At 34.7% G+C, this 27,602-nt stretch overlaps 1 protein-coding gene across 2 annotated transcripts; it reads right to left on the reverse strand.

Annotated features, from left to right (window-relative positions):
• Positions 1-919: 919 nt before the first annotated feature.
• On the reverse strand, positions 920-27,602 carry LOC146528006 (putative fatty acyl-CoA reductase CG5065). Of its 2 annotated transcripts, none has more exons than XM_085204930.1 (13): positions 27,312-27,602; positions 10,725-10,830; positions 8,774-8,890; positions 8,100-8,219; positions 6,994-7,119; positions 5,849-5,994; positions 5,424-5,536; positions 4,858-5,050; positions 4,391-4,537; positions 2,772-2,861; positions 2,381-2,545; positions 1,776-1,874; positions 920-1,437 (listed from the first exon to the last, which is right to left on the reverse strand). In XM_085204930.1, the coding sequence occupies exons 2-13, from the start codon at positions 10,821-10,823 to the stop codon at positions 1,278-1,280; spliced, it is 1,575 nt and encodes a 524-aa protein (XP_085061056.1). In that variant the 5' UTR covers positions 10,824-10,830; positions 27,312-27,602; the 3' UTR covers positions 920-1,277. The 2 variants fall into 2 exon arrangements, with proteins under 2 accessions (XP_085061056.1, XP_085061055.1); XM_085204929.1 differs by lacking the exon at positions 27,312-27,602 and adding an exon at positions 12,796-12,838 and having other exon boundaries at positions 1,134-1,437.

The raw sequence follows: 27,602 nt of genomic DNA on the forward strand, positions 1-27,602 counted from the left end.
TAAATAAGAAGTTACAGACAGACTTTTATAATCAAAGGGGAAAAAACAAACTCTATAACTATTTACTTACCTTTGTATATAGAATTATAGGGGTTAATTAAAAAAACATTATTAATTATAAAAGTTTATTAAAGCTTTCTTTAATATGCACGATAAATTATTTACAATATATTACAATAAATAGCACCTTTACCATATTTTTATATTTTATGTTACAATACTTTTAGGTTTTGCTTAATCACTTATTGGTCTTTCAGAATTACTTATAAAAAATATAATAAAATATTTTGATCCAAAGTATGTCCTCTCTACAATGTCGCTTATACAGATTATTCAATAATAATATATTAATGTCTATTATTATTATTGATATATGTATTAATGATTTTACTTATAAAAATATATACTTATAATTATATAACTTTAATATTAATGATTGCTACTGCCATTTAATCGAATTTTGTTCACATAGTATTCTTCATTTAATATGGACTTAATACTAATAATTGAGCATTCATTAATAACTAAGTAAAATATTCAAGTTATCTTTATTTAGAATCTCTTTTCCTGGTCAATTCAATTTACGAAAATTCTGCTATGAAACGGCTTGCTTTTGTCGTTTTGTGTCTCAGGTACTTCTTTTGTACAACATAGGTCAACCAGTATCAATAAATGTTACTATAGAAAAATATTATAAATAATAAAAAGGTTTGAGTGGTAATATGTAAGCATTTAAATTTTGGTATAGCTCAATATCATAATTTATATTCACTTATTAAATATTAGGTATATTCACGGCAAATATCATTAAACCGTACAAATACCGATCAAAAGTAAATAAAAAATATCTATTTATGGCAGTTTGATTATGGATCATTGTCATTTACTGGAAAAAAAACTTTTGTTGGTTTTTACAGTAAGTACGCCGACTTGTAGTGGTTGCCTTGAAGTTGGCTTCCTAAACTTTAGCGCATTGTTCAATCGCACTCGGAAAATAAACAATCAAATGTATTTTTTTATCGATTTGGCTTTATTGCTGTTGACCTGGACTGGTCTCGATAGCGTCACCGGGCGGGGAGTGGCTAGAGTAGCTCACCCCTGAAAAAAAGTATTTCGTGCTATGATGGACGCTCGTGCAACAATCAAATATAACAAAAATTCTGAATTTAAGTCTGCCATCTACAGCTAACTTTAGGGCGACCACGACTCGTCAAGCGTAAACCGTACAGTATATAAAAGATTATTTATATTTAACCTACATACTATGTCTATCTCTTTCATATAACGTCAATCACTCGACTGTAAGCAGCGAATAAAAGAGATATCAATAGTTTCACAGTTCCATACACTACTTCACGTATCGACTTGTTTTGTATGATAAGCCTGAAGAGGAGGACCATCAAGAAGAATAATACGCTCTTGTGTAAAATGTACATTCTGAAAAAGAAAAAAAAATGTAAATAGTGCTATGTAAGTACTACAAAAAAGAAATTGTTTTCCACATATTTAATCGATTTTCAGTTTGTATTCGTGAAATTAATAGTCTGTATTTTTACCTATATTTATTAAAAAAAATGCAACACTCACAACCGTCTAGTTAAATAAATATATATTTGTTTTATCAAAAGAATACTCTAAATAATACGTGGGGAATGATTCAATTTATTTCTGATTTAATATAACTTTTAATTTAAAACGTTATTCATACAGATATTAAAAAAGTAATGACGGTCTGTACTATACCTACCTATATGTTATATTATTGTATTAAATACCTTTTTATGTGTTTCCTAGCTTCTGCAATGTCTTGATCTTTTTCCTTCAGTAAATACTTTCTTGTGCCTTTGATGAAGTTAATGTAGAGTTCATTCCAGCTGTAACGATAACATTCATTTTAAAATTAACAAACTTCATGGAATTATGACAATAAATCCATCAAGCTGGCATGTCGCAGTGGGTCAACGCCACACTATTGACACTAGGGTTGTAAGTTCTAACCACTTGGGGGGAATGATTACAATTTAATAATTGTCATATCTGCGCTCTGGTAGACAAAGCGCGACGTTGAGTTCCGCCACTCAACATGATTTTCAAATATAGAATGAAGAACGGAGTGTGCGCACACTAGGCGACTTCTTTTGCCGCTAAGCGGAAGAACGCGTGCACGTTTCTTATTACAATAAATGCCTTTTACTTAAAAATAGAATTAAAAAGAGAATCCACAGTTAAAACAGATTTCCACTTATCTTATATTTAATCTATTATAAAACAATTTTAGCCTTATTTTATCAACTTTTATTAGGAAATAAAAGAATCAATATTAAATTACGCATTCATCATTGACCAAAAACTCTTTAAAATGTACCATCTTTCCACTTACTCTATACTCTTAGGATCCAGATTGTATATAGCGCTGTCACTTGGCGTCAGACGTGCGCGGAGTTTAGTTACGTTGTCAGTCTTGAAGTGCCATTCACGTAACGCGAAGAAAGCGAGGACGTCACTCATTGCACGTATCTTTTTGTCTGCTGTTATTAGGCTTAACCTGCAATAACGTATTTGTTTTAGCTTCACGCTGTGTCCCACACACAGCAAGTTACGGTACTTATATTATGTAGGTATATATTATAATAGAGCAAAATAACATTTTATTATAATCATTACTATAATATAAATTATATGAATATATGATAAATAGTTTTTTTAGTGTTTATATGCAAATAGTGCTTTGTTGAAACTATCATTAAAAAACGTATATAACTTAAACTTACTTCATCTTGAATCCAAGTGTTCTGATAATATATTCAGCGACATGCAACGGAATGGTCTGAAGGAAAATTTCCAATAATTTATAGGCGTATCTGGAATAAAAAAACGTATATTATTGATTTAATAGATTGGTGTAGAATACTGAAATAAATGTAAAAAAATAGAGAAACCTTTTAGTAATGAACAATTGTTTTTAGTTTATTTTATTTTTCAGCTTCACGCCGTATCCCGCTTATAGAAGGGTAGGAGAGGGAACCTAGTGTTAAGACACTCCGTTCTCCACTTTCCGTTGTGGAATTCAGTTTTAAGTTTAATGTATTAATTAAAAATAATTAATCAAATGTGGTAAAGTTATTTTATAGTGGTGATGGTTGATTTTATAAAAGACTAGCGGACGCGCGCAGCTTCGCTTGCTTATTGCTTAGGGGTGAATTCTAATAAACTTTGAAACACGTGTTCAATAAAATATTTTTAAGAGTCTCAATTTCAAATTTTATAAAAATCAGTGGTGATTTAAAGATTTTTCTATATAAAATTTTAACCCCTTATTTACACCCCTTGGGGATGAATTAAAATAAACCACGAAACTTATGTTCAATGAAATATTTTTAAGAGTCTAAATTTAAAATTTTATAAAAATCGGTGACGATTTAAAGATTTTTCCATACGAACTTTCAACCCCTTATTTGCACCCTTAGGGGGTGAATTCTAGAAAACCATGAAACACATGTTCAATTAAATATTTTTAAGAGTCTAAATTAAAAATTTCATAATAATCGGTGGCGTTTTAAAGATTTTTCCATACAAACTTTCAACCCCTTATTTGCACCCTTAGGGGAAGTATTCTAGAAAACCATGAAACATGTGTTCAATTAAATACTTTTAAGAGTCAAAATTTCAAATTTTATAAAAATTGGTGCCGATTTAAAAAAATCGATACAAACTTTCAACCCTTTATTTGCACCCTTAGGGGGAGAATTCTAGAAAACTATGAAACACGTATTCAATTAAATACTTTTAAAAATCTAACTTTTAAATTTTATAAAAATCGGCGCAGATTTAAATTTTTTTCCATACGAACTCTCTACCCCTAATTGACCCCTTTAGGGTTAAAATTTTTCAAAATCCCTTCTTAGTGGATGTCCAGATTACGAAAGTAATCTTTTGTCCAAATTTAAGGTTTCTACGCACAGCGGTTACGGCTGTGCGTGCGTCTTACCTCAGTCAGTGAGGACAAGTCCTTTTATATATATAGATAACACGTCTTTGGAATTAAATGTTAGCTCCAGTCTATTTCAAAGGAATATTTTAGCTTCACGGACGCACAGGGATCCTTGTGTTGAGACATTCCTTTTCCATAACAATTCCTTTCACTTCCTTTCCCCACTTTCTGCAGAATTTTAGAGGCACTGGTTTTTGTGTGGCAAAACTCAACGCCGCACTTTACCTCGACACGAGAGCGAGGCATTGAAAATATTTAATATTTAATCTCTTTGAGAGGGAATCGATCGTTTTGCGTTTCGTATCGCATTTACATTACTTCCTTGTGCTCTCCGCCACGTTTGGCGTCTACAATGTCTACAACCTAATAAATTTGAGTATAAAGGGCCTAAGGGCTTACTTTGCTTCTACTCCAAAGCCGCTAGGATACCAAACGCAGCCGTCCATGGGATTTATGGGAAGGAATTTTTTCAGTGACTTCTCGAAAGCCAACCACGTAGTTGGATTTTCAAATGTACTGCAGTTGTACACTCGGACCTCAGGAATTCTGGGATAAGATAAATACCATGGTGAAAGATCATAAATTAAATTTTGTTAGAAATCAAACAAAAAAAATCATTTCATTCAGGAAAGGTTTCAGATTAATATTAAAAAGAAAGAAAAAGATATAGATTAAAAAGATTGATGAAATACCATTAACAATTATATTGAAGATAGTAAAAATTAAATTAATTAATTCTCATTAGAACTATCTTCCGCGCCAGTGGTGGTTATATATTAATCTACGATATATAAACCCCTTGCAAAAATATATTTAAATAAAAAATATTTTAAATTGCATTGATTTAAACATATCAAGAAACATACTTGTCAACCGCAGTCTCCCAGGCCACAGCCAGCATAGTGTCTATGGCCATGTCCACTGGAAGTAGATCAGCCCTGGCGTCTGGTTTCCTTCTAAATACATGCAGGAGTCCTTTCCCAGCGGCCGCCACCACGCCGCTGGGGCCGTTTAAGTTCTCAATCCATCCCGGATAAGGGTGACGAAGTGAAGATACAACTGTAGTAATACATAATCAAAATTAGTAATAGGAATGTTTATATTATTTAAGATGTTTTCTCACTCTACGGCGTTAAGTTTCGAATTTGTATAAATTAAGTCTTGGCACTGGGCTCTCTTAGTCTGTTGTGCTGTGCGATCACATAAATCAAGTCCCTTATTGTTCTAGTATGTAATAATATAATTGATATCTATTTAATTAAATTACGAATCGTTGCTCCCAACTTCGTTTACGTGGACTACGAGTAGAACCTTGTTTTTTCATGTTTTCTTATTAATTTCAGAAAATCCTCTATTAGTGCCGCCGCGTAGTATCGACTGTGCGGTGTCTGTCAGTCACTCAGTAATGGAAGAAAATAAAACATTTCTTTACCAATAGTAGGTCTGAAGATAGCTATGGGATAAGTCTTGTTGGGACGAGTGTTGACTGCTTCTTCAGCCATTGCCTTTGTGAACGTGTAGGTGTTGGGCTTGGGTTTTATGTATCTGTGAAAAGTGAAAATTTGTTAGAATTAGAAAATGTACAGGAAGGGAAGGGTTCTTCACTATCTTTTTCCAGGATTTGGATTTTGAGGCTAGTCGTGCCTCAGGGACACAAGCGTGTAACTGTAGTGAGTTCGATTCCCAAACGAGAATTCGGCGAAAAGTGTCTTAATGGTAAACGGAGACTCCGTGGAACTCTAGTGTTGGAGGTGATAGAGGTGTGGGTATAGGCCGTAGAGTTTGGCGTTCCGTTCTCTCTGGCTATCACGCTGAGGATAACGCGTAAAGCTAAAAAAAGAAAAATACAACACTCACTGGGACGTAATATTAGCCATCAGTGGTGGTGGAACAGCATCTACCAGCGCCAAGAGTCGGGGAAGAGGAGCTGGAGCTGAATACACTTTCTCTTCTATCACACTACGCTCCGAGTTGCTGTATGCGGTTGATACATGGACCAAAGCCTGAAATTATATTATTGTAGCTTAAATAAATATAGTTTTAATGTTGTTTTTCCTGCGTATAGAAGTAAGCAGATGGAACCTAGTGGTAAACCACTCTGTACCCCAGGCACTGCGTAATTTTCGAGATTTATCCTTAACTTGCTTAAAGTTAAATTTCACTACGACAAACATTTAGCTTCGTAATGGAATCTCAAATTTTTAGAAGATGTGTAATTTTAAAATAATTGTTACTCATCAAAGTTCTATTATCGCATTTATCAATGTAATAAAAGCAGGACAATAGTTCTTAAGTTGTTTGTTTGTTTGTCTGTGCGTTTGTGAACGCTAATGTCAACAAATTTAAATGCAGATTTAGTGTTAGTTTTATTACCATCGGTTCATAAAAAAATATATATTAATTTAAAGTATTTAATTCGAAAAACTTCGACAACTTTACTTTTCAATGTATATCTACCTAAGGATTGTCTTTAAAGTGATAATGTTATTAAGGCACGAAAGTAATTTATATTATTAATTTAAAAAAATAATAACATAGCTCAAGCGAACGAGTCGCTGGTCTTATATTAATATACTAGTGGGCCCGTGCGGGGCTACGCCCGCTTGAAATAGAAATATTAATAAAGAAATTGAAAACTAAAGATTCAGTCAATTTAGTAAAAGAGTTTTATAAAATAATTGTTACGGCAATTAGCAAATTTCTCGAACTACTTTAAATTGACATAACTTTTTTATTTATGAATCGATTGTAATAAAATAAACCCTATATGTTTTCGGAAGCTTTCCAGAATCCAATAGTGAAAACCGCATCTAAATCAGTTTAGCCACTTCTGAGATTAGCGATAACAAACGCACAGACAAAAATTTTAAACATCATTGTTGTGGATTCTATTAGGTTAAGAAAGGTTCCCAATAACATTTTTTTTAAATATCTTCCAAGTACAGACAACGATCTTCTTTTATTATAAGTATAGATATAAATATAATTTCAAATGATATTACCTGAAGATTAGGTAAAGTATCACATATGTCCATAAGGCGCATCACTGAGAGCACGTTCTGTTCCACAGCTGTAGGCAGAGCCTCGTCGAACTTCAGGGTGGCTGCCGAGTGGAACACTATTGACACCTGGTTGTCCAAATAGTGTTGTTATTATATTTATATCGCTCAATTTTCGATAACTTGCGTATTGAGTGGCGGTGCCCAATGCCAGCAAGCCCAGGCTTGCCAAGGTATCCCGACTGAGGAAATGAACATAATTCACCCTTCAAAGTGAGAATCGAACCCACAAATATCTAGTTGATAATCAGACGCTTAGTGGCTGTGCTTTACGATGGCCTAATAGATTTTGGGTTTAAATACTGTTTAATATTTCCTCATTTATTAGGACAGTTTCCATCAATGTATTTTAACAATCGAGAAAATAAAAAAGATGAGTCAAAGCTGAAACTAATAGTTTTAATTTAAAAGGAGATTATATATACTTTATAATATAAGCAACTAGAGACCCGCTCGCGGTTTCACCCGCGTGAACTATGTTATTATTAATTTCTGTCTCCATGGCTACGTCCTAGTGACGTCTATGCGAAATTTGAGACTCCTAGCATTTGTAGTAACGAAGTTTCATACAAACATTCGACCCCAAAAACAACCCCTTAGAAGTCGAATATTACAAATTCCCGTCTTAGCGAGCACCTACGTCTTATAAATGACTCCTATGCAAAATTTCAGATTCCTAGCACATGTAGTTTCTGAGATTTTGTGATTAGTGAGTGACCTTTCGATTTTATATATATAGATTAAATAATAATAAAAAAATAAGTCGTAGTGATGCAGCGGCAGAAGGGTTCGATCCCCACTCGAGGAAATGAAATATTTATTTACGTTTATATTACCATTTCTTCGCTCTGGTGTCGAGGCAAAGCGCGACGTTGAGTTCTGCCACTCAACACGCAATTACTCTAGAATTTGGCAAAAAGTGGGGAACGGAGTGTCTTAACACTAGGTTCCCTCTGCCTACCCTGCCGTGCGCGGGATACAGCATGAAGCTGATTTTAATTAAATAATAATTCTACAAAATAAAAAACAAAGTAAATAGTAAATCAAACCTCTTGCAGTTCCTTCAGATAAGATCCAGTAATACCGAGTCCGGGCTGAGACACGTCCCCCGGGATGATACACAGCTTGTCGAGTTGAGACGGATTGGTTTGACGGAGAATGTCAAATACCTGGAGGTAAATAGTTAATTAAATAAAATAATAATAATAGCGAAAAGCCTCGACCAACATCTTAAGAGGCTATCGCTTAGCTGTTGGATCAAGAACCAGATACAGAAGGCAGTATTACTTGACGGCGCGTATTGTGCGGCGGTTCCTCTCTCTGGAGCCCTAGCCACCGATGGCTTGGACCCTTGTCCCGCCCTCGGAAGAGTGGTTTTTTATATTTTTAAATGTATTTTTTTATAATAATTTATATTTAAAAATGTAAAATTGATTCACTAATTTAATAAAAGTATATTCCGTAAAAGGCTTCATATTTTATGCAATTTACAGTTATTACTTTAAATAAAATTATGTAAACAGTTATTTCATTCAAGAAAAAAAGAAAAATTTTATAGGCAGATATTAAAAAATCTATCTCAACTGAATGTTGTTAAAGGTACATAGTAGGATAGAGAGTCCACTGGTCAGGAACTTAGTATATACAACTTTCAGGTATTTCCGTTTAACCACCCAGGATGAACGCAGACAGAGCCTATCAAAAATAAAATAAAAGTACAAACCTGTGACTGTTTCAACACTAGCAGCCGTTTCTCAGGGGCTTCACCCTTCTTGTGTCTCATAAGCAAATGCAGACGGCCGACATCAGGGCAAGTTGAAAGTAGCCTCTCTATCAAAACCTGGTCAAATATTTTACGTAAGATATTAGTTGTTTGGGAATGATATAAAAATAAGTAAGTATAAATATAAGTACATAAGTGGCCGTGATGCAGGGGGGGGGGGGGGCGGGGCGGTGTTGGTGACTGTAAGCGCGATGCCAAATTCCGTAGAAAATGGGGAACAGAGTGTCTTAACACTAGATTCCCTGCAAATCCTGATATTTGTGCCATACAGTATGTGGCTAAAAAAAATTGTATTGTATGGACGAGTCTCTATGCGAATTAAGAATTACCTTTACGTGCAAATAATAGGTTAAGTAATTAGTATCGTCTAAAGGCGAATATTAATATTTATAATACTAGCGGACGCGCGCAGCTTCGCTTTCGCAGTCAATGAAATATTTTTAAGAGTATCAATTTCACATTTTATGAAAATCGGTGGCGGTTTAAAGACTTTTCCATGCTAACTTTCAATCCCTTATTTGCACCCCTAGGGGATGAATTAAAATGAGCCACGAAATATGTATTTAATGAAATATTTTTAAGAGTCTAAGTTTCAAATTTTATAAAAATCGGTGGCGATTAAGGATTTTTCCATACTAACTTTCAACCCCTGATTTACAACCGTAGGGGATGGATTAAAATAAACCACGAAACATGTGTTCAGTGATATATTTTTAAGAGTCTAAGTTTCAATTTTTATAATAATCGGTGCCGATTTAAAGATTTTTCCATACAAACTTTCAACCCCTTATTTGCGCCCCTAGGGGATGAATTAAAATAAACCAAGAAACATGTGTTCAATTAAATTCTTAAGGGTCTAAATTTAGAATTTAAAAAAAAATCGGTGGCGATTTAAAGATTTTTCCATACTAACTTTCAACCCCTTAATTGCACCGCTAGGGGATGAATTAAAATGAACCACGAAACATGTATTCAATGTAATATTTTAAGAGTCTAAATTTCAAATTTTATAAAAATCGGTGGTGATTTAAAGTTTTTTCCATACAAACTTTCAACCCCTTATTTGTATCCCTAGGGGGTAAATTATAAAAAACCGTGAAACACGTATTCAATTAAATATTTTTAAGAGTCTGAATTTACAATTTTATAAAAATCGGTGCAGATTTAAAAATTTTTCCATACAAACTTTCAACCCTTATTTCACCCCTTTAGGGTTAAAATTTTCCAAAATCTTTTCTTAGTGGATGTCCAGATTACAAAAGTAAACATCTGTCCAAATATCACGTTTCTACGCACAGCGGTTACGGCTGTGCGTGCGTCTTACCTCAGTCAGTGAGGACAAGTCCTTTTATATATATAGATTATATGGATAGGTGTAATAAATCACAAAAATGATTAATTTCAACTGATATTATTAGCATTATAATTTATATTTGATTGAGGTAAGCGCGAAGTGTAGGTATTCTAAACACCATTGTGAATTAGTAGAGGAATGTGTAGCAATGATTGTTTGCGCTGGTAGTAGGTTTGATATGTGACGGTGTAACAGACACACTCTCTGTCTCTCTCTGAATTAGACTGCGTATATAAATTTTATTTAGTTGAGTTCTGCCACACGCAATGTCTCCAGAATCCGACAGAAAGTGGGGAACGGAGTATCTTAACACTAGGTTCCCTCTGCCTACCTTGCTGTGTGCGGGATACAGCGTGAAGTTCAACTTTTATTTTTGTTTCGACGTTTGACTGAAAATTTGGGACTATTCGACTATTATTCTATGTTGGACTGAAAATTCTTTATTCATAAGCCGACAAACGTAACCTCGTAACGTTTCTTTTTGAAGTCGGTTAAATAATTTTCTTTATCTAAGTAGCTATTTTTGTCTTTACTTACTTTCCCCATAAAGCCAGTAGCTCCAGTAATGAAGATGCTCCTCCCGGCGTAGAACTGCGGCAGCAGTGCGTCACACGGCGACTTCGGCCTGGCCACCATTGTATACCTTAAACAATAATTGACAATACTTAAAATGAAAAAAAAATGCTCCTCGCTGTATCCCGGATATAGGAGGGAAAGCAGAGGGATCCTAGTATTAAAACACTCCGCTGTCACTGTGGATTGAGCGGCAGGATACTATATGGCGCTTTCTCCTGATTGAGGAAATGAAAGTATTAAATATTTATTTTCCCCGAGTAGAAATCGAACCCCCCACCGTCACGTTTACAGGCTCACGCTTATGCTCTTGCCCCATGACGGCTTCAGATCGTTTAAGTACCTACTTAATTAGTCAGTACTAATGTTTGAGCTCTTCCATAATAAATCAGTCGATCACGTTTTCTACAATTAGTGTAACTTATTAACTACTACTATAATATCTTCTTTAATATAATTCCTGTTTAATGATAGCGAATAATTTGTACACAGCTATTATAAAAGTATGGATAGATGAAATCTAAATACATTTGGAGTAGAAAAAGGTTTGTTGTTTGTGGTGTTTGTGGTGTCCTCACTCTCGTAACAAGATGGGCACATGGCAATTGGGTTGATTTCCGCAATCCAGACAATGTTTTAATAATTGAGCGGAAGTGGTGAACGGCGAGTCTTGACAACAGGTTCCCTCTGCCTATTGCATTGGCATCGTACCACGATACTGATACAGGAAATAAAAATAAAGATAAATAAAATCTAAAAACCGTCGTTTTTTTAACTAATCCTGTACCTCGCACGATGTATGTAAGTACGATATGCAGAAATAACCTAGTGCCAAGTCATACTCCTTTCCCCACTTAACGGTTAATAATTGAAACAATGCGTGTTTGGATTAACTCATCGCTTTGTTTGAGAGGGAATCGAACTCACAATCGTCGCCTTTACTTCCAAACGCTGTCCACCGCAGGACGACTTCTATATAGTAAGTTGCCTATTTGATTTACATACGTAAATCAACCCATTCAGAAGTAATTCTTCTATTCATATATTAGACAATGCTAAATATTTAATCGGAATTTGGCAAAGTGCCGCTCTAATAATATTATTGTACTATGAAAGGTGCATACACCTGCTATTTGCTAGACATAACCAGTGTATCCGGTTAATACTGCATGATATAGGCAGATAGAACTTAATGTCTAATGTCTTAATGTCTATGTCTTATGTCCTTTAGTTTTTTCCGTTATGACATTTATACTTGAAAGTAGATAGCGCAGTATAGAACAGTCGACGAGTAGAGTCAACTCTGAAGTAGGGCTTCCCGAAATTTTGTTTATTCTTATACTGGACTATTATTTTTTTTTTTAATTTCTAGGGTGAGTAAATATTTTTTTGAAAAAAGAAATCAAGAAGAAGGCCGTCCTGACGCAGCAGCACAAGGGTGTGACTGTAACGCGACGGTTGTGGGTTCGATCCCCTCGACTCGAGGATGTGAAATATTTATTTACGTTTATATTTCCATTTCTTCGCTCTGGTGTCGAGGCAAACCGCGGCGTTGAGTTCTTAACACTAGGTTCCCTCTGCCTACCCTGCTATATGCGGGATACAGCGTGAAGTGAAGAAAAAAAAAGAAATTAATTATACGTGTTATATGCACAAAATTAAACAAATTCTTAATTGTATAAAATAATATTTAATCAATTCAAACTAAAAAAAAAATAATAATACGCGAAATTATTAATCAGTCAATCTATTTGGTGCCTAGTCATCTCTTAATGTTTTTTTAAACTGAGACCGATTTCAAAACTAACGGAATTTAAATAATTAACACATAGGTAGGAACGGTGACTGGCGGAACTTAACGCTTCGCTTCGTAGTAAATATTTAATTTATAGAGAAAAACCCATACATTTGCGACTGTCAGTGATGTCAGTACACTGTCGAAGGCAAACACTTAGAACATCACACAAATATATTTGTATTAGTTTTAAAACGAGCACTATTGAATATTGACTTTAAATATGTAATATTTACTTACATCTTACAATATGCTTCTGCTACTGTACGCTTCCTGAGATAAATGCGCTAAACTGAATAAAATCTTCAGTTTTATATACCTATTAATATCTATTAATAATTATATATTCATTAATATTAATATATTAATGTTTATATGAAATTTATTATTATAACAAACATGTATTATCGTAATTAAATTAATGACAATAAATAATATGACAGGCTGTTATTATTTATCTATCTATGCCTTTGTGACAGATGAGGAATGTAATTTAACACTTGGATTTTTTTAGCTTCACGCTGTATCCCGCAAAATCGTATGACAGGGCAGACAGGTTCCCCCTAGTGTTGAGAAGTGTCTTTAGGCTAAACTTCGGTGATGTTTCGCGACATTGCGAGCTGAGTGGCGAAAATCAACACCTCGCGTTATCATTAGGTTCAGTTTGTTATATATTTAATTTCTCCGAGTAGTAATCAAACCCCAACCTGTCGTGTTTATAGTCGCACGCTTGTGCCTCTACACCACGACTGACCTTAATAAGAACTGGTCTCGGTTAGAAATAGAATAATTAATTATTTATTACATGTAGAAACGTTATGTATATATATAATTTACTTATGAATATATGAGGGGAAATGAAAAAAAAACTCTATATATTTATAATAGTACAAAATACGACAAAAAAATCATTTTCCGGAAAAAAAAATTAAAAGATGACTAGCAATTTATTTAAACATAAATATAAAATAAAAAAATATTGTTTACAATAAATGTATATTATATAAAGTGACGTTTAAATGCAATATTACATAACGTATTGTACTCATGTTCATAGTTTTATGACTACCTTTAATTAATTTTAAACATACTCGTAAAAGTGCCGTAGACAAAGCTATGAACCTTTACTATTATAACGAAGTTGAAGGGTTTGTTTAATTGAACGCACTTATCTCAGGAACTATTGGTCTAAATTGGAAAATTATTTTATATTAGATTGCCCATTTATCGACAAATCCTATTTCAGGCCATAGGTATTTCAGGCTTTAGATATTATAGGTTGTAACAAAAATTGTAGATCTCGAGCTTTTTCTGAAATTCAGTCTTAGCTTAACCAGAATCCTTTCATCTGATACCTCACTAGAACTAGCAGCTTTAATACCAAATTTAGCATATTTTTTGATAGGGTTTTCCATTTTCTGGTACTGAAGCCATTTTATGTTATTCTTTTTACGCAGTATATTATTCCCGCAGTAGATACAACGAGGCAATGTGCGGCGTTTAATTCCACCGCTCAACACGGAGTGTCACGTGTCTTAAGTGTCTTAAAACGATGTTTACCCTTTTATATATACAGTATATCGATCAATACATATATCATGAAACTAAAAAAATATGTTCTTTAATTTAAACGATAATTACATATGTAAAATACAACTTTCAGTGATTATATTAAATATAATTTGGTTATTGAAATTAACTAACCGTGACCGCGTGCTACCGAGAAGTTTTAACACGTCCGCGTCCGGACTAAAACTATTAATTTAATTAATCAAAATGTATACATATATGTATATTTTTTAAACTAAATTAGATTAACTAATTTATACACTTCTTTTATATGACAGTGTAACGCAAAGGAGGGTTATGTGTCTCGTTATCTTCATACAGTACGAAGTGTACAGGCGACTATAAAATCGATAGGTTGTGGGATGAGAATCGAGTGAGTATCGAATTTCTCTCTCTGCTAACGAGGCAAAGCGCGGCGTTGAGTTCCGCAGATCAACACACAATGTCTTTAGAATTTGCTGGAAAGTGGGGAAAGAAAGTGTCTTAATGGGAACGGAGTGTCTTAGCACTAGGTTCGCAGGTTCCCTCTATCATTGGCGAGCGATCCGCCTTGGGAATTACAGGCGGAAGTGCTTGCCAGAGTTCATGCTTTCCGCACAAGCGAGCGGTCGCGAGGCGTACAACCATCGTGTGAGGATGTCGCACGGATCAGGAGGAGAGCGGATGAAGCCCTGATCCGGCGATGGAGGGGGGACCTGGGGTCTCCGGCGGCAGGCCTAGCGACAGTGGAGGCAGTTCGCCCACACTTGGATCGCTGGGTTAAAAGGAGGTTTGGTGTCCTGACGTTCAGACTGGTGCAGGTTCTGACGGGGCACGGTTGTTTCGGTAAGTACCTGCATCAGGTTGCACGTCGGGAGATGTCGCCGGTGTGCCATGAGTGTGATGCCTCCGTGGATTCGGCGCATCACACTCTGGCTGAATGCCCCGCTTGGGCCCCACAACGCCATGCCTTGGTGGCGGTAGTGGGAAGGGACCTCTCACTGGCCAGTGTAGTAGGGGCTATGCTGGACTGTGAGAGGAACTGGTCTGCAATGGTCTCCTTCTGCGAATCAGTAATCGCATTGAAGGAGGCCGCGGAGCGGGTGCGCGAGTCCAGCTCGAACGCAGATTCGCTCCGCCGCCGTAGGCCAGGGGGTAGAAGAAGGCGGTATGCGCATCTTCTATTCCCCCTACCCTAGAGGTGTTACCGCGGGAGGGTCAGGGTGATCTTCCTGCAGGTTATCAAGGCTGTGGATGCCCTAGGAGAAACCCCAGGGCACCCAGAAAGCGACGATGGCCTGCAAAAGGCTTCCCACCGAGGCGTCGTAGTAGCATGCGCGAGCGATCCTGCGGCGTCTCATTTTGGTGGTGAGGGTTTCCGCTGGGTTTTAGTGGGTAGGATTGGTTTTACCGATGAGTCCCACAGTACCGCTCATCCGTAAGGCACGCCTTCCGTATAGGCGGTCTGCGTAAATGCATTTCCCAGCGACAAAAAAAAAAAAAAAAAAAAAAAAAAAAAAAAAAAAAAAAAAAAAAAAAAAAGGTTCCCTCTATCAATCCCGTTATATGCAGAATGACTACAGCGTGTGTTATTTATTCATAAAAAAAAACTAAAATAAAAAAAGAATTCTACTAAAAGTTGAAAAATTGTAATTATTAAAAACATAATCATTTTTTCGATTGTATCTCGAACCCGTAACCACCATCGTGTACAATTGAGAGTGTATTTCTTAAGTGTTCTTAAGTTACGCCAAAATAAAATTCGCATTTATCCGCCCTTCAAGTTATTTGCAATGATCTTCGTATCTCAGTGTTGGTATGACCTTATCGAGGTAGAATTACTTACGAGTGATTACGTTTGTTTGCTAACGTAATACATTATGTAGTTTACGTCAGGGACTACTTAAATTATGTTTATTATCTTTTGTATATCATAAGTAACATTGTCGAACCCACGACCGTTGCGAGTTGTGTTTACAATCTGTTTGTTGAGTCGTGAAAGCCTTAACGACTTTTAGGCAGAGGGAACATAGTGCTAAGATACTCCGTTACCTCCCCTCCTCCCTATGAACGCCGCCCTTTGCCTTGTTATCAAAGCGAAGAAATATTTACAGCCAGACGCTGTCTGTCGATCTGTCTCTATACAATGTACTGATAAGAACCTTTGTTCACCTTCCTTTGATTGGTGGAACCCAACGCCACGCATTTAGGTCCTTAAATTAAATTGACTATCAAATTCTGATAAGGTTAATTGCAAATATTTTGATGTTCCCGCATCAGAATATTTGCAATTAAACTTAATCGGGATTCGAAATCATTGACATTTTTCCTAATTTTCCTATGTTTTGAAATAACTTTTCCACACCATTTGAGTCCGTCGTGCACTAGGCTAGGGGGGGAATTATTTTCATTTTCCCCATCTAGTAAGAAGATAAACCGCTACATTAAGTTCTGCTACACGCAATGTCTCTAAAATGGGCGGTTCTAGACAACCGAGTGTCTTAAATTTAGCTTCCCTCTGCCTAACCTGCTATGAGGAAAATAACGTGAGCTTCTTTCAACAGTCAAAAATAAATAAGCATCCATGACGCACTTCTAAACTAATATAAACACGATTGTCACGAAGTAGTGTATTTTTTTTATTTATCTCATGTCCATGTCATTTACATTATACCTATGTGTTAATTTTGTTAGAAATTAATATGTGTTGAATAAATAATACTTTAAAAAATGTTAAAAATATTTAATAAATAAAACTCTCTCTCTCTCTCTTTTTGGGCGGCGGTGATCACCATCAGGTGACCCGAACGCTCGTTTGCCTTGTCCTTTTTTCCATTAAAAAAAAACTTAGTATTATAAACCTGAAGAATTTGTTTGGTTGAATGCGCCTATCTCAAGAACTATTCGTTCAAATTAAGAAATGGTTTATGTGATAAAACTCAGTGTCTCACCCCCCGTTCTTCGATTTTCGCCTGATTCCAAATCATTGCGTGTGCCACTTGAAGCTGTATCCACCTTGCAGCAGGGTAAGCAAAAGGAACTTAATTTTATTAAGTTAAGTTAAGTTAAAACTCCATGGACGCCTGTGATAATAAAAGCACAAAATGATACGAGTACGACGTCTTTATGATGCAACTGGGGGAAGTTTTTCGTCAGATTATACAAGAGATGGTCATAAATTTCATTCCGTTTCCAGAATATATTTAAATATACACATGTTTAAAATTATTTCACCATCCTAATAAAGTAAGTCAAAGCACCGCGTTAAACTCCGTCGAACACATAATACTTCCAAAACGTCGTGTAACAGCAAAGTCAATCAATTAACATTAATATATTTTATTTATATTATTATTGTAAATAAAAAAAACACATAAAATAGCAAATATTTTAAACTACCTACCTAACCACGCAGTGATATATTAACAGTATACATATTATATACACATATTTACGTACAAATATAAATATTATTGTAGAACTGTGAACGAATCACTCAATTCTTGTAGACATTGCGTTCATATCTATAAATAAAATGAAATTACATTAAAAAAATCCTAGAATTATGGCACTCTGTTCTCCTTTTTCCGCCTAATTTCCAAACGTTGCGTATTGAGTGTGGTTCCATCGTCATGCTTTGCCTACCAGTGGGGAAAAATAAAAATAATTGAAATATGACAATTTTCTCTCCGCCAGGAGATATGAACAGAATATTTGATATATCCAATCAAAAATCACAAAAACCATAGTATTTGAAATTCTGCATAATTATCCTGGGTGTGATTAACTCAAAGGACTCGTATTATTGTATTGTTACCTAATCTAAATATAATTGCTAAGATTCGAGATTCATCTAATTAAAATTAATAATTACATACTTACTGCTTGACTTAGTATGCTAAAAACCCCCAAATTGACTTCAAAAACCTTATAAAAAACACGACTACCTCTTTATACTGTTACATTGGTCAAAGTCATTACCTTACATTACATTACCTTTTGTAACAACAAAAACAATAATTTAGTGTTTTCAAATAAATAACAACAATTTTGAAGTAAATTGCAAAATAAAGGTGTAGCTTTATAGAACTTTATATATTGATGCTTCCATGGTAAAGAGAGTCAACCCACATATTTCAAGTTTTGCCACAATCCATATAATATTTAAAATTCTTCTATTATGATTGAGAGACAACGCATAAATAAGACGTAAGAACGAGGCGTAGAACGCTGCCGGCGTCCGCTACACAGAGAGCAGATTTTTCGAAATTTCTATAGGAAATGAAAACTGTAACATGAACAATAAAATGATACGGTTAAACTAAATTTAAGACTTTAACAAAGTACCAAATCTTATTAAAATTTGACTTACAATTTAGAAATTGTAGAGAAAAATTATATATTTTTGTTTAGCAGTTTCAGTTTATTGATCGCGGAAGTAATTTAGATTTGTGTATAGCTCGAGACACAGAGCCCGTTATGTAATATAGCCTAACCTACCTCGCTGAATGGACTATTCGAAACAAAAAGAATTTTCAATTCAACCAGTCATCCCTGAGATTATTACGTTCGACCAAACAAACACTTTAGTTTTATAATATAAATAAAGAATTATATATTGCCTCGAAATAATATAATAAGTGGGATGACTCTCTTTGCTACCAAAGCACCGATATGTAATTTCAGCGAACGCGGACAAGGTTGTACTCGCTATACCATTAACTAACCTTACATTACCTATTGTACGAAAATCTATCTCAGAAAATACAAAGATAATTATTTTGACATTTTTGTTCATGAGCTAAAGTGCGGCGTTGAGTTCCGCGGCTCAACACGTAATATCTCAAAAATGGAGTGGTGCGTGGGAAACAAACAGAGTATCTCACTAGGTCTAACTACCCGGGATATATGCAAGATACAGCTTGAAGCTGTAGGAGACGAAGCATAGGATCCTTAGGGGTTATAAGTAACGTCTTTATTAAATCAGTCAGAGAATAAAATAGTGACACAACACTACTAATTTTTAGTTGTTTTATTTGAAAAGAAGCTTCTAGATACTAAAGTGTGTAATGCCATAATTATTAACTGTTATCATTCGAATTGAAAAGATCGATATTGACAGATGATACACAGCATGGTAGGCGAATGGAACCTAGTGTTAAGACACTGCGTTCTACGTTTTCCCTCTGAATTCAAGACATTAAATTCTAGCTTATAGCGAATATTTGTTTGCTGTACATGCGACAATTGCAGTCTTATTTAAAGAAAAAAAAATAATGACATACAATTGCTTGAATCATTCAAGTCATTAGTATTAAAACAAACAACAAATTGATAAAAAAAAACCACAAAAAAGAACATTTTAACCAATTTACATTCAATGAGATATTTATATGATACGATGAAAAGGAATATTAATAACTAGCGGACGCGCGCAGCTTCGCCCGCTTATTTGCACCCTTAGGGGTGAATTAAAATAAACCACGAAACATGTGTTCAATGAAATACTTTTAAGAGTCTAAATTTCAAATTTTATAAAAATCGGTGGCGTTTTAAAGATTTTTCCACTTTGACCCCTTATTGGCACCCTTAGGGGGTAAATTCTAAAAGACCGTGAAACACGTGTTCAATTAAATACTTTTAAAAATCTAAATTTCTAATTTTATAAAAATCGGTGCCGATTTATTTTTTTTTCCATACAAACTTTCAATCCCTATTTTACCCCTTTAGGGTTAGAAGTTTTCAAAATCCCTTCTTAGTGGATGTCCAGATTACGAAAGTAAAAGTGTCCAAATTTCACGTTTCTCCCATCAGCGGTTACGGCTGTGCGTGCGTCTTACCTCAGTCAGTGAGGACAAGTCCTTTTATATATATAGATATTAGTATGTTTTATATATTAAAAAATAAAAAAAATCTCTCTTTGCCTTGAATCTATCTATCTATATAAATATTCTGTGGCTGTCACTGTATTTTGGGTTAAGTGCTTTTACGGAGATAGTGGGTTCGATTTATATACATTGATTTTGGCTATTTTACCATGTTATATAGTTCCAAATATGTTTAAAAACGACGATATTCAAAGATCTTATGTACTTATATACTTATAATGTATTAACAATAACTACATAAGTAAACTTCACGCAGTATATGAAGCATATTATATGAGCACAGTGCTACCACACTCCGTTCCAAAATTTCTATGACATTAGGTATTGTGCGGCAGAACTCAACGCCGAGCTTTGTCCTATAACTGTGAATTAACATGCAATATCTTGAAAATAGAGCAGAATATAGAGAACGGAGTGTATTAACTCACTTCTCTCTCTTCCAGCCGCTGTGCCACGACAGTATACCTAACTACCTAAATTATTAGGTAGTTAGGTATTATTATTATTAAATTACAAATACAATAGTATAATTTATATTGATCATCAATATGTTATGCTAATATCACTTACTAATGCAAATCTAAGCCTTGACAGTCGCTGTCTCAGCGAAACCTTCGATACTTGCGGCTTGCGTAACATTACGTGTGTCTCACGTACGGACAGTTGCCTTAAATATATATTATTAATGATATATGTAGATGATACAATATATATTTTTTGTTAGTTTCAAGCTGTATCCCGCTTATTACAGGATAGGCAGAAAGAATTTAGAGTTATGATGATGACTCTACATAATTTTTAATAAAAATAATTTAGTTCCCTGCGTAGGAATCGAACTTCCAATTACCATATGTACATATGTAGTTATACGCTATGCTAGTGTGCTATAGCGAATGAAAGGGAACTTATAAAGACTACTATTAACAAATACATTGGATATCTCCATTGTCTCATCTGAGTATCTATTCAAAAACGGAGAAAGGAATTTCTTAACACTTCAATATCTCTGTGTACTCGAAGATGAAAAAAAAAACCAATTTAAATTTTCTAAATTAAAAAATATATACTAATTTCACGCAGTATCCCGTATATGGCAGGGTTAGGAATGCTTATTAAGACACTCGTGCATTAAGCCACTTCAGTACCCACTTTCCATACCAATTATCGAGACATTTCGTGTTGAGTAGCGGAACTCATCGCTGCTTTTGTCTTTTTACCTGAACGAGGAAATGAAAATAATTAATTTTCTCAGGTAGTAATCGAACCCACATCCAGACGCTGGCCGCGATTTTGTAAGTGTTAAATAAATGTTTAAAAATATTTTTGGGTAAAACACGCGGCCTTCCGACCTTAAACTAGCTGAGGCCAGGTCAGACGAGCATGCATATTGCATACCGAGGTACACGAGTACATTTCTTAATACTGTACAAAATTGACTGTGAAATGTGTTTTTTAGCATTTAAACTATTAATAATTCGAAATCCCGACCAAAACGAATAATAAAATTACTGGACCCAATTTATTTATTTGATCCATTAGATCAGGTGCTGGTACATTGGTATATTGTATATTCAGCTTCAGCTCCAGGCTGTATCCTGCACACAACAGGGGATGCAGATTCAAATAGACTATTGCTATGAATATGTCGATACCACTGTATTGTGAACGTACAGGCTTGCAAGGCAGTTCTGCTGCGAAGAGCTGGCAAAAAACTCAACAGTTGCACTTTTCAATATAATTATATGTGTAATAATTTAATGGTTTAGTATAATAACGTCCTGTGTGAAATTCAAATAATTTGAATTCCACACATTTTTATCCTCTGATTTAATATACCTATAAGTAATTAAGCTCGTCCCCAAATTCTGGAGTCATTGCGTGTTGAGTGATGGAAGTCACCGCCGTGCTTTGCCTCGACATCAGAACGTAGGCATTAAAATATTAAATATTTAACTTCCACGAGTGGGATTGAACCTACAAAAGTCGTGTTCACAATCAGACGCTGTGCCACTGTGTCACTGTGCCACTGCCACGAACTGTCTCCAACTACTTGTGTAGATAGTTAGTTGGAAGTTGAAAGCCAAGAGAACTTCAGCTTCATGCTTTTCCCGCGACTGCAAAATCTGAGAGAACTTAGTGTCAGGACATTCCATTCTTCACTTTACACACGATGTTCAAACAATTGTCTAACCACAGAGAGAAAATGAAAATAGTTCCCTAGAACGAGGTCGAATCCACAACTGTCACGTTGACACCCAGAGGCTACTCCACTACGCCATCACGCGACGGTCTGGTCTAAAATTAAGATTCTTAATTTCGATTGTTTAAGACATAATCTGGCATTGAATGCCTTATACGTGAATTATTTAAATAATAGGTGAGCAATAGGCGGGTGATATGAATTAGTAAGAAGAAATCGGTCAAGTGCGAGTCGGATTCGAGCACCGAGGGTCCAATTTAGAAAAATTAACTAACTTAAGCTTGCGTGGGTTTATTTCTCATATAAATATAAGATTTTTTTACATTCTTATTTTTATTTGTACTGTAAATTCTCACTTCTTGCCAAATTTAATAATTCTGTCACAGCACCACTACACCACTGGGTTCTATTTCAATTTCACCTCAAGCCGCGTCCGAATACGGGGCTCGGCCTTACCGCCTGTAGATAGTATGCGATACACAAACTATTGCGTAATTTAACGACGATGAAATATTAATTATAGATATACTCTTGTAAAGGAGCTGAGGCCATCGCGTCGCAGTTGGAAATTGTTTAAGTACGCGATGGTTCTAGGTTCGATTTCCTCTCGCAGGAACATATAATTTTCCTATCATCGCCCTGATAATAAAAGGTTAGCCATTCAAAACGAATTATCTCGAAAATTGGGTGGTGGGTAGATAACGGCGGCATTTAACACCGGATTAACTCTTCGTATCCCGCAAGATGCGTGATACAGCGTGAAGCTGCTTCAATACAATGCATATTAGTTGACTATATGTTGTATTAAATGTAACTGGACCTAGGACATTCATTATAAATATAAGCACGCACGAATTTTACTGTTCAATGATTGATTGATTATTGTAATCTATTTTTATATTATAAAGCTGAAGAAATTGTTTGATCATACGCTCTAATCTCAAAAATTATTTCGAATTGAAAAATTATTTTAAAGTGTATACTTCGTTTATACAATATTCATGAATAACGATGCTTGTATTTTATGATTGCGTTATCTTAGAAGCTTGGTTTTCTGAGTTCTGTGCTCCAAGAGACCTATAAGCCTGCACATTTGAATTAAAATACGCGCGCTCTCGAAATAAATGGTCTACACCGTCGGATAACAAAAGGGGTCCTAGAAGGGTTCCGTTTGAACCTTTTCAGGTACGGAACGTTAAAAACAGTTACCAAGCGACTTTTGCCACGTTTCATAACACTTAAGCCATGGAAAAAAGTATGAAGCTAGAAAAAACCATTTGTATAGATAATAAAATAATTGGGTAACTTTTTCCCTAAGTTATCGGAATTATGTTTAAAGAATATAACATTCTTCTCACGACCCGTCGCATCGCGAACACAACTCATGAATAAATAACAGTTAAATATGTAATTCGTTCTTATTTGTAAATATATTAGGGTTTTTATATATTTATAAATAAGAACGAATTACATATAACGCGACGGTAGTTGATTGGATTCTCGCTTTAGGGGAATGAAATAATTAATATTTTCATTTACTCAGTCTGGTAGCGAGGCAAAGGGCGGTGTTGGGTTCCAAGAGTACCTCAAGCATTCGGCATCCAATAGTGAATTGAAGTGCCCTAATCGGAAATGGAGTGAGTTGACACTAAGTTCCCAAGTTTCCTCTGCCTACCTAAACCATTATATGCGTGAAGCTTTTAAATTGTTTTTTTTATTATTGTAAAATATGATTTATGCAATCTATTATTATCTGCTTCTATCTACGTGTTCGCCCCCATGACCGAAACTGTTGTGAATGTGTATGGGTGTCCTCATCATGACAAATATACATTGACTAATTTTCCTTTTTTCTGAGTCTCATCTCTTCTCATTTTTTCGAATTATTTTCATTTTTACGCCCTGGCAACTAAACAAACCGCGGTGTTGATTTCCGCCACGTAACACGCTAAGGCTCGAGAATTCGAGGTTACGGGGATAACGGAGTGTTTTAACACTAAATTCCCTCTGTCTACCTCGCTATGTACAGGATACAGACTGAAGCTAAGCAGTAGTACAGAGATAATTCACACTCGTGTACATAATGTAATAAAAACACATTTCCTATATTTTTTATACTTAAAAAAATGTGATTTATTTAGTACTTCTTGCAGGCAACATTGAATAACTTTGTTTTTACAACTTTAATTATCTAATATGCAAATACGTAGGTATTTTAGATTGAATCACGAATGAATAAGCTTATTTGTAAAATAATATATTTAAAATGAAAAATGTGAAAATTTGCCACCAATCTCACCAATATCTAGCAGGGTAGCCAGAGGGAACCTGGGAAGGAATCTAGTGTTAAGACACTCCGTTAAACAGACAGACGTTCCCAATACGACGCGTCCGTTTCTCACTTTCCGCCGAATTTTGGAAGCATTACGTCATGTTGAGTTGCGTAGCTCAACGCCAGACCAAGCCGGGACAGGCCTTAACAAATAATTCAGAAAGAAATCTTAATATTAAGTATTATTATAGAAATCTGGATAGGCTGTTAGTACTACATTGAACTGAAATAGTTGTAGACATCAATTTAAATAGGAAACTCGGGCTTTTTATTATATAAAAAATATATAAATACAAACATAGACACGTGTGTGTGATTTTTAAATAACATTATGAACTCTTGTAAGAAATAACACTGGCGTTAGTTCTATACAAAAAATAAATTGAAATACTTAACTTTAATAACTAGTAAATAGAGCGAAACGAATTAGAAGATTGGCGAGCGAAGCGAAAAATAAGTCTTAACTAATATTTCCCTAATTTGTATTCACATTCATCATGCTAATAATAAAAAAATATGTAATGTTGGGAAACTATTTCCATAACGGTATCATCAATTATGAAGACCATATTAAAAAGGCTTAGTTCAGTACATATAACCCATAATAGAATCCGTTACCCGTTTATCTTATTATTATTATTCAAAAGTTAACTTCGCAACGACGACATCCATTGAGGCCATCCCGGCAGCACAGCGATGCAGTGTCTGACTGTAAAATCAACGGTTGTGAGTTTGATTTCCACACGACGAAATTGGCAGTGCGAGTGGAACAGAGTGTCTTAACACTATGTGCCCTCTATCTACCCTGCGATATGCGGGATAAAGCGTGAAGCTAAAAAAAGGTTACTGATCTCGTAATACTAATATCTACAAGCCAATCACGTATACACAGGACTGTTTAAACATTTTCCTTATATCAGAACTACCTTATTGCACAGTCGATAGTCGTTAAAGGAGGGATTTGTGGACTCTTATCAGTGCAGTGTCGGGATTCAATTTCTATACTGATAATATTTTGATATATAAATATGTAATTAAAGCACTAAATATTATATTCTCGTCACTGGGAATCGAACCCACAGTCACACGCCTGAGCCACTGAGTCACTATGGTTTAAACCGCTACTTCTCGTATATAGGTACATATATTGCATTGTAATAACAATATGTCCAGTGACTTGCCACACGATGCACTTGACCGAATTTCTTTAGGCTAATTGATGAGAGGTCATGCAGAGGCATTATAGTTTAAATTTTTAACTTTAAAAAATGACCAAAATGTCAACAAAAAAGTGACCTTGGCTTTTATATACGTATTTATATGGAAAGATTATATATAATTTTTTGTTTATGTTTAACAAAAAATACTAGTCGCCCCCGCGTGTCTTCGCCCGCTTGTATAATACAATTATTTGTTTTCTCATCTCAGTTACTTTCGTGATGTAATAACATTATCTTCTTTCTTCATATATATCTTCCATGTACAGACAGTTACTACTTTATTATATTTAAATATATCTGTAAGTGTATATACGTATATGCGAGGTTAATGTCTCTGTATTTAGGGGTAATGAATTATTTCCTCGCTCCTCGGTTAGAAGATACCACTTGAAAGTGTGGTGTTAAGGCACGCAATGTCTCGAAAATTGGGCGAAAATTGAGTAACAGAGTGTCTTATCAGGTTCCCTCTGTATCTATATGTATATATGTGTATAGTAGCTAAGTGCAGAAGAGATAGAGCCAGAACCTAACAAAAGAAATAAGATGCAATTGGATAATATCTGTATGCGATGGTTATTGCTTCAATTTCTACTTAAGAAATAATGATGTTCAAATTATTTTACAAATTAAGGCCAATTTAATATAAAAATAATTTAAAAAAAAAAAAAAAAAATCCTTGGATGCAAATCGAACCCACAATCGTCGCTTACAATCGCACACTTGTCCGCCATTACGGCCTCTTAATATATTTAAATTCATTACATTTACAAAAAACAAAAAAAAATAAAACCAGACCTTTCTTAACACTAAGTTCCTTCTGTCTACCCTACTGTGTGAGGCGGATACAAAAATGAGTACATCTTTTTAAGCAATGTGATTTTAATTATAGATGAGTTTTTGTACCATGATTGTCTTCAGGTAGACGCGGATTCAAATAATTTGCGCAAAAAAGTAATTATTTTTCTCATTCGTTTTGCCTTTGAAGTTATACTTTGCAATCATAAACATAGTAAAGACTCATCTTTACTATGTTTATGTTTTGGAGAGATTGTGGGTTCGATCCCCACTCGAGGAAGTGAAATATTTATTTACCTTTATATTTCCATATCTTCGCTCTGGTGTTGAGACAAAGCGCGGCGTTGAGTTCTCCCACTCAACACGCAATGGTTCCAGAATTCGGCAGAAAGTGGGGAACGGAGTGTTTTAACACTGGGTTCCCTTTGCCTACCTTATTGTTTTTAAATTTACAATAATTGTCTTTATTTAATTTTAAATCAACTTGTACAAATAAACAATCCAAATAAGAATTGAAGCTAAAACCATAGCGTATAGCAGTATAAGGATTGTATGCGTTAATATTTAATACAAAAATATAAATATATTTTGATTGTTTTTATATATTTTTTTTATTTGTGTAACAAAATACTCCGCTTTTGAAATTTCATTCTGTTATTCAAAAACTTTGTCACTTACCTAAATTATTTAAAATTAAAAAATATATATGCTTTGACACAAAATAATTTAAAAATAAATAAATATAATTAATAAAATAAAAGAAAATAACTCACCAATATGAAAAAAAAAAGTTGAAATTAAAAAAAAAAACCAAAACAATCACTCGGAAACTAAATACAACATTTAGCAAATAATATGAATAACCAAAAAAATTTTCTATAACAACAATAATGAATAATTAAATTTTAAATTTATTTTAAGCTTTAAATTTATTATTTATTTTTATATACTTTGCGTGCAAATCCCGCAACGATCGGAACGCAACTGAGACGAATAAACGCGATCCGTAGATTATTTACGTGTGCGATATGACTATGTTATTTTAGTTGTTCACGCTGTATCCC

This window comes from Heliconius melpomene, chromosome 20 (assembly GCF_056956725.1).
Source record: "Heliconius melpomene rosina isolate 202511_hmr_F chromosome 20, ASM5695672v1, whole genome shotgun sequence".
NCBI lineage: Eukaryota > Metazoa > Arthropoda > Insecta > Lepidoptera > Nymphalidae > Heliconius > Heliconius melpomene.